The sequence below is a fragment of the Oncorhynchus tshawytscha genome, linkage group LG16 (assembly GCF_018296145.1).
Source record: "Oncorhynchus tshawytscha isolate Ot180627B linkage group LG16, Otsh_v2.0, whole genome shotgun sequence".
Classification (NCBI taxonomy): domain Eukaryota; kingdom Metazoa; phylum Chordata; class Actinopteri; order Salmoniformes; family Salmonidae; genus Oncorhynchus; species Oncorhynchus tshawytscha.
Window position 1 is genome coordinate 88,450,098 of NC_056444.1, and position 8,829 is coordinate 88,458,926.

The window sequence follows — 8,829 nt, forward strand, 5'->3', positions numbered from 1 at the left end:
TCTGTCTGTCTGTCTGTCTGTCTGTCTGTCTCTGTCTGTCCATCTGTCTTCCCTTCTGTCTGTTCTGCCTTGTAATGTTTTTGTATGTGTGTGTGTGTGTGTGTGTGTGTGTGTGTGTTAGGGTCGTGGGGCCTTGCTGTGGCTGCTGGGTGTCTACGGGGACAGGGTGACTGGCGCCCCCTATCTGCTGGAGGACTGTATAGACGGGGTGAGGAGTGAGGTGTCAGCGGAGGTCAAGACAGAGCTGCTCACTGCAACACTACGGCTGTTCCTGTCCAGACCTGCTGAGACTCAGGACATGATGGGACGACTGCTGGTCTACTGTATAGGTAGACACACACACTGCATAGAACCCACTAGTCCTGGGCGGTAGTATACTGTGTCTTACCATATACCGGTACTGATGCACGGACCGGTTTGGGTTTTTACTTTACCTTGTAGAACGATATTTGAATGTCTGATTTGTTGAAAAGGATACACTGTGTGTAATGTCCATTTTTATAGTTTACTATAGTAGTTTACGCTACTTGAGTCATCTCTGTCCACTCTCTCTCTCTCCATGCTGCTTTCCACACAGATCTAGCCCCGCCCCCTGTCACTCAAGGAGCGCTTGTGTTGAGCCTCGACCACGAGACGCGTTCTGGTCGATGCTGATGACAACCGATGCTGTTTCCACTTTGCTTCTTAATAGAAATCCACTAGTGTTATATAATATTAGTTTGTGTTTCTTACATCTACAAACAGCTAGTCTGCCTTTTCTTAACAAGTTGAGCTGACGTCTAGTCAGCCGCTAATGCTAATCGCTAATGCTAATCGCTAATGCTAATCGCTAATGCTAATCGCTAATGCTAATCGCTAATGCTAATCGCTAGCTAGGTAATAAATGTACTGAGTCAGAGCAAACGTAACTAGCCATACAGCCGGATAATACCAGTGATGGTGTAGACCAGCCACACTCAACTTGGGGGCCGCGATGTGCGGGTCTGGACCCAGAGAATGGTCAATCCGGACGTGACAACATTGCATTTTTGTTATATAAAAGTCAATACATTATTTTTTAGACAGCTTTAAAAATAAAAAAAATCAACAGTGCGCAGCGGCCTCTTTAACTCAGCAACCTCTCTTTCTCATAGCAACGCCCATCTCTACTAGTGGCCCCGTCTAATCCAATTGCGTGGTTATATGCAAATACGAGAGGCCGCGTCTTTACCCAATCAAATTACACATTAATGCAAATATCCTCTGCGGAACCTTGGGACAAGCAGGCAGAAAGAAACAGAAAGATTTAACCACGGCTCAACTGTAAATATCACAGATAGGAGTTGAGATAGCAGTATCTTTGTTAATATGGCTTGTTCACTCAACCATATGTTCGAAGACAAGTGGACTGAACAGTATTTATTCATTCTCCCTGCAACTAGTACCAAACCAATGTGCCTGATATGCAGTGAGTCTGTAGCATCCTGAACTGACATCATATCACTGCATCAACCATCAATCTGTCCTGTGTGCCTGTCTGGGAGAAGAGTATTCTGAGGTCATGACAACAATGATGAAACTGATCAACTTTGAGAGCAACATCATCCCTACAACACCACCTGCTACAAGGCATTCTGACCGAGGCCAATGCACCGCCTGCTACGAGGCATTCTGACCGAGGCCAATGCACCGCCTGCTATGAGGCATTCTGACCGAGGCCAATGCACCGCCTGCTACGAGGCATTCTGACTGAGGCCAATGCACCGCCTGCTACGAGACATTCTGACCGAGGCCAATGCACCGCCTGCTACGAGGCATTCTGACCGAGGCCAATGCACCGCCTGCTACGAGGCATTCTGACCGAGGCCAATGCACCGCCTGCTACGAGGCATTCTGACCGAGGCCAATGCACCGCCTGCTACGAGGCATTCTGACCGGGGCTAATGCACCGCCTGCTACGAGGCATTCTGACCGAGGCCAATGCACCGCCTGCTACGAGGCATTCTGACCGAGGCCAATGACGGTTCTGATGACTTACTACTGCACAACAACTTGAGATGGCTCAGCAAAGGCAGGGTTTTAGAACGCTTTTGGGCCAATCGGGAGGAAAAGCTTTCTTATCAGAGCAAAAGAGTGACAAGGCCACTCAGTTTCTGAGTTTTTGGAAGATGAGGAGAAGATGGAAACAGTTGCATTTTTGACAGACATTACATCACACCTTAATCAACTGAACGTTAAGCTGCGGGACGGGACAACACAGTGTGACAGACATTACATCACACCTTAATCAACTGAGGTTAAGCTGCAGGGACTGGACAAGACAGTGTGACAGACCACATCACACCTTAATCAACTGAGCGTTAAGCTGCAGGGACTGGACAAGACAGTGTGACAGACATTACATCACACCTTAATCAACTGAACGTTAAGCTGCAGGGACTGGACCACACAGTGTGACAGACATTACATCACACCTTAATCAACTGAACGTTAAGCTGCGGGACGGGACAACACAGTGTGTGTGATATGATAACAGCAGTCTGGGCTTTCCAGAAGAAATTGGAGCTTTTCAAGAATGATCTTCAGAGAGAACTTGTCCACTTCCCCGATCTTCTGGTGCAAACACAGGGAGACAAAGATGTTCCCAACCGCGTTGATTTCATCCAGTAGCTGATGGAGAACGTGTCCACCTCCCCGATCTTCTGGTGCAAACACAGGGAGACAAAGATGTTGCCAACCGCGTTGATTTCATCCAGTAGCTGATGGAGAAACGTCAAGGCTCGTTTTGATGACCTCTTCATGGTCACAAATGTGACAACGTTGTCAGAAGAAACAAAATAGATGTTTAGATGGGTAGATGTTACATCACAGCAGATGGAGTTGATTGAGCTGCAATACAACGTGTCTTTGAGGCTGGTGACTGTGACCATGTCACTTCCTGGGGAAAGATGGTGCCTGCAGCTGACGGCCCTGTACTCAAGAAACTGACACTATACATCCTGACCACGTTTGGCTCCACATTTTATTATTTTATTGAACCTTTATTTTAAGAACAAATTCTCATTTACAATGACGGCCTACCTATTCACACATACAGCTGTGAATCAGCCTTCTCCACAATTAACTTCAGTAAAAACAAATACCTCACGAGGCTCACCAAGGAACACCTGCACCAGTGTCTCAGAGTTGCTCTCAAACCATTTGTACCAAAGGTCAAAGCCTGTAGACAGGAAGTGTAATTTCTCTCATTACTGCAGGGCAAGGCCCAGAGTGACTTATACAGGAAGATGGCCAACAGTGACGTTCTGTCCGTTCAGTGACGTTCTGTCCGTTCAGTGACGTTCTGTCCGTTCAGTGACGTTCTGTCCGTTCAGTGACGTTCCGTCCGTTCAGTGACGTTCCGTCCGTTCAGTGATGTTCTGTCCTTTCAGTGACGTTCCGTCCGTTCAGTGAAGTTCTGTCCGTTCAGTGACGTTCCGTCCGTTCAGTGACGTTCCGTCCGTTCAGTGACGTTCCGTCCGTTCAGTGAAGTTCTGTCCGTTCAGTGATGTTCTGTCCGTTCAGTGATGTTCCGTCCGTTCAGTGAAGTTCTGTCCGTTCAGTGATGTTCCGTCCGTTCAGTGAAGTTCTGTCCCTTCAGTGACGGACGGAATGTTGATGCAATGTCGCGCATGTTTACATTCAAAATAATATTTTTTGTACTACGCTGTACCACGGCGCCGATAAAGGACGATGTCCCACCGGACCTCAGGCCACTGGACCTCAGGCCACTGGACCTTTCTCAAATAGTATTTGAGTACCACTGGTGTCGACCTAAATCAGCATGTTGTTTGTGCAACAGTCTCTTCTAAATCAGAGGAATAGGCGAAGTATGAATATGTGCTACATACATCACTACTCATAAAGCACCCTGTGATCACTCACTACTCATAAAGCACCCTGGGATCACTCACTACTCATAAAGCACCCTGGGATCACTCACTACTCATAAAGCACCCTGGAGTGACCACTCACTACTCATAAAGCACCCTGGGATCACTCACACCCTGGGATCACTCATAAAGCACCCTGGGATCACTCACTACTCATAAAGCACCCTGGGATCACTCACTGCTCATAAAGCACCCTGAGATCACTCACTGCTCATAAAGCACCCTGGGATCACTCACTGCTCATAAAGCACCCTGAGATCACTCACTACTCATAAAGCACCCTGGGATCACTCACTACTCATAAAGCACCCTGAGATCACTCACTACTCATAAAGCACCCTGGGATCACTCACTACTCATAAAGCACCCTAAATAACCCTGAGATCACTCACTACTCATAAAAGCACCCTGGGATCACTCACTACTCATAAAGCACCCTGGGATCACTCACTACTCATAAAGCACCCTGGGATCACTCACTACTCATAAAGCACCCTGGGATCACTCACTACTCATAAAGCACCCTGAAAGATCACTCACTACTCATAAAGCACCCTGGGATCACTCACTACTCATAAAGCACCCTGGGATCACTCACTGCTCATAAAGCACCCTGAAATCACCTGGGATCACTGCTCATAAAGCACCCTGGGATCACTCACTACTCATAAAGCACCCTGGGATCACTCACTGCTCATAAAGCACCCTGGGATCACTCACTAACTCATAAAGCACCCCTGGGATCACTCACTGCACCCTCACTAAAGCACCCTGAGATCACTCACTACTCATAAAGGGGTCACTCACCATAAAGCACCCTGGGATCACTCACTACTCATAAAGCACCCTGGGATCACTCACTGCTCATAAAGCACCCTGAGATCACTCACTGCTCATAACTCATAAAGCACCCTGGGATCACTCATAAAGCACCCTGGGATCACTCATAAAAAGCACCCTGGGATCACTCACTGCTCATAAAGCACCCTGAGATCACTCACTACTCATAAAGCACCCTGGGGTCACTCAAGCACCCTGGGATCACTCACTACTCATAAAGCACCCTGGGATCACTCACTACTCATAAAGCACCCTGGGATCACTCACTACTCATAAAGCACCCTGGGATCACTCACTACTCATAAAGCACCCTGGGATCACTCACTACTCATAAAGCACCCTGGGATCACTCACTGCTCATAAAGCACCCTGGGATCACTCACTACTCATAAAGCACCCTGGGATCACTCATACTCATAAAGCACCCTGACCCTGGGATCACTCACTGCTCATAAAGCACCCTGGGGTCACTCACTCTCATAAATCACTCGGGGATCACTCACTACTCATAAAGCACCCTGAGATCATATAAAGCACCCTGGGATCACTCACTGCTCATAAAGCAAATTAAGAACTTTTTAAAAATTCAAATCTAAAAATACCGTCCTGACATCAGTAAATTATTCTGTGATATATTTATTTTGCCCAGCCCCAACGTACACATACCATTGCATAGGTACACGCACAGTTAGTTCATTAATATAGGAATATATTTGGTATGCTTCACATGAACAACTATCTGCGTGTTTCAGAGGAGGAAGTGGACATGTGTGTGCGTGACCAGGCCCTGCTGTACTACCGGCTGTTGCATTGTGGGATTGAGGAGGTCCGTCAGGTCCTCCAGGGTGGACGACGGTCAGACCCCTCTCTGGGGCCTCTGATTGGACGGCCCCCTGAGCCCATCAGCCAATGGGCATCCATCTTCAATACCTTGGAGCCTCTAACCCTCGGAGCCTCTACTGTGGGGAACTCTGACCCCGTGACCCCCAAGCTCTCCACACTGACCCCCAACACCCTGACCTCTAACGCTGAAGCCATGACCCCTACACCAGGAGACCCCCACCTTCCAGGTGATCATCTGTCTGCTGCTGGGAAAAACATGTTTTGACATTCACCACCAATGGCTGTGCGTATGTCATCTTTTACTAAACATCTCTCTCTCTTCCTTACCTATCTCCAGACTGCAGTAGTGGAGCTCTGAGTCTGTCTGTGTCTCCAGCTCTGACCCCTGAGGAGTTTGAACGCCTGTGGTTGCAGCTGGAGAAGGGGGCGTGTTTGGAGGTGTGTGTGTACAGTAATTTGGCGTAAAACAGGATATTAGAACAGTTGTAAGATACAGAAGCTAATATCGGCCAACACTCACTTGGTAACTCTGCAACTCCTGCTAGTGACACACACAGAGAGACAGGAAGTTCCGTCAACTGTCAGTGTTTTAGTATTACACACAGAGAGACAGGAAGTTCCATCAACTGTCAGTGTTTTAGTATTACACACAGAGAGACAGGAAGTTCCATCAACTGTCAGTGTTTTAGTATTACACACAGAGAGACAGGAAGTACCATCAACTGTCAGTGTTTTAGTATTACACACAGAGAGACAGGAAGTTCCGTCAACTGTCAGTGTTTTAGTATTACACGCAGAGAGACAGGAAGTTCCGTCAACTGTCAGTGTTTTAGTCAGTTCCATTTTGTTTTAGTATTACACACAGAGAGACAGGAAGTTCCATCAACTGTCAGTGTTTTAGTATTACACACAGAGAGACAGGAAGTACCATCAACTGTCAGTGTTTTAGTATTACACACAGAGAGACAGGAAGTTCCGTCAACTGTCAGTGTTTTAGTATTACACACAGAGAGACAGGAAGTTCCATCAACTGTCAGTGTTTTAGTATTACACACAGAGAGACAGGAAGTACCATCAACTGTCAGTGTTTTAGTATTACACACAGAGAGACAGGAAGTAACATCAACTGTCAGTGTTTTAGTATTACACACAAAGAGACAGGAAGTACCATCAACTGTCAGTGTTTTAGTATTACTCACAGAGAGACAGGAAGTACCGTCAACTGTCAGTGTTTTAGTATTACACACAGGGGTAACAGTTGGCTTCTGGTTCTGTTTTCTTTAGGTGTCTGTGACAATTTCTTTGTTATTTTCTAGGTGTGTGTGGCGTGTCCTGTTCCCCGCTGTTCCCCGGAGGGCCTGCAGGTGGCGCTACAGCTGGTCAACATCCAGACGCTGGCTTTCACCCCCCCAAACACACACCCCTGGAGGGTGTACCTCTACACACACACCTCACACATCTCTACAAAGACACCACACACACTCATACTGGCAGAACTACTACACACTGGAGGAGAGGGAGAGAAAGAGGAAGAGGAGGAGGGAGAGGAAGAGGGGGAGAGAGAGGAAGAGGGAGAGAAAGAGGGGGAGGGAGAGAAAGAGGGGGAGAAGGAGGAGGAGGAAGAGGGGGAGGGGGAGAAGGAGGGAGAGGAAGAGGGGGATAAGGAGGGAGAGGAAGAGGGGGATGGAGAGAGAGAGAAGGAAAAAGGCTTGCTAGTGGTAATGAGACAGCATCCAGGAGACCAGACAGCTCTGAGAGGATTCCTGTCTGTTCTCACTACTGTCCTACACACACTGTCCACACACACAGCCTGTACATACACAGCCTGAACACACACTCACACAGCCTGAACACACACACACAGCCTGAACACACACACACACAGCCTGAACACACACACACACAGCCTGAACACACACACACACACACACACACAGCCTGAACATACACAGCCTGAACACACACACACACAGCCTGAACACACACACACACACACACACACACAGCCTGAACATACACAGCCTGAACACACACACACACACACACACACAGCCTGAACATACACAGCCTGAACACACACACACACAGCCTGAACACACACACACACAGCCTGAACACACACACCTAAGAGGCAGCATGATGTGTTTCCTGTAAAAACAATAAAGGAAGGAATATGCTCTTTGTGTTTGTAGAGTAACTGTTTACCATGCCAGGGATCATCAACTAGATTCTACCGTGGGAACCCCTGCCAGACTGCCCAGTTCACTCTCAGACTAGAGAAGGTCTATAGACTCAACTAGTCAGACTAGAGAAGGTCTATAGACTCAACTAGTCAGACTAGAGAAGGTCTATAGACTCAACTAGTCAGACTAGAGAGGGTTTATAGAGACAACTAGTCAGACTAGAGAGGGTTTATAGACTCAACTAGTCAGACTAGAGAAGGTCTATAGACTCAACTAGTCAGACTAGAGAAGGTCTATAGACTCAACTAGTCAGACTAGAGAGGGTTTATAGAGACAACTAGTCAGACTAGAGAGGGTTTATAGAGACAACTAGTCAGACTAGAGAAGGTCTATAGAGACAACTAGTCAGACTAGAGAGGGTTTATAGAGACAACTAGTCAGACTAGAGAGGGTTTATAGAGACAACTAGTCAGACTAGAGAGGGTTTATAGAGACAACTAGTCAGACTAGAGAGGGTTTATAGAGACAACTAGTCAGACTAGAGAGGGTTTATAGAGACAACTAGTCAGACTAGAGAGGGTTTATAGAGACAACTAGTCAGACTAGAGAAGGTTTATAGAGACAACTAGTCAGACTAGAGAGGGTTTATAGAGACAACTAGTCTGAAATCCACAACCTGTTTCACCGAACATTCCAATCCTTTTTCTCTGTAATTGCTAAAGTGGAAAGGAGTGGAATTATAGCAGAAACAGACTGGTTGCCAGGCTATAGGGGGTTTCCTATTGGACAGACTGGTTCCCAGGCTACAGATCAGCCTATTGGACAGACTGGTTGCCAGGCTATAGGGGACATACTGGTTGCCAGGCTATAGGGGGTTTCCTATTGGACAGACTGGTTCCCAGGCTACAGATCAGCCTATTGGACAGACTGGTTGCCAGGCTATAGATCAGCCTATTGGACAGACTGGTTCCCAGGCTATAGGTCAGCCTATTGGACAGACTGGTTCCCAGGCTATAGATCAGCCTATTGGGCAGACTGGTTCCCAAGCTATA

At 47.3% G+C, this 8,829-nt stretch overlaps 1 protein-coding gene across 1 annotated transcript in view; it reads left to right on the top strand.

Annotated features, from left to right (window-relative positions):
• ap4b1 (adaptor related protein complex 4 subunit beta 1) overlaps positions 1-7,821 on the top strand; it is a 32,925-nt gene extending 25,104 nt beyond the window's left edge. Inside the window, exons 11-15 of the mRNA XM_042299965.1 lie at positions 122-329; positions 5,504-5,821; positions 5,932-6,032; positions 6,911-7,121; positions 7,808-7,821. Coding sequence (XP_042155899.1) covers positions 122-329; positions 5,504-5,821; positions 5,932-6,032; positions 6,911-7,121; positions 7,808-7,821 — 852 coding nt within the window. The remainder of the gene's footprint in view (positions 1-121; positions 330-5,503; positions 5,822-5,931; positions 6,033-6,910; positions 7,122-7,807) is intronic.
• Positions 7,822-8,829: the final 1,008 nt, after the last annotated feature.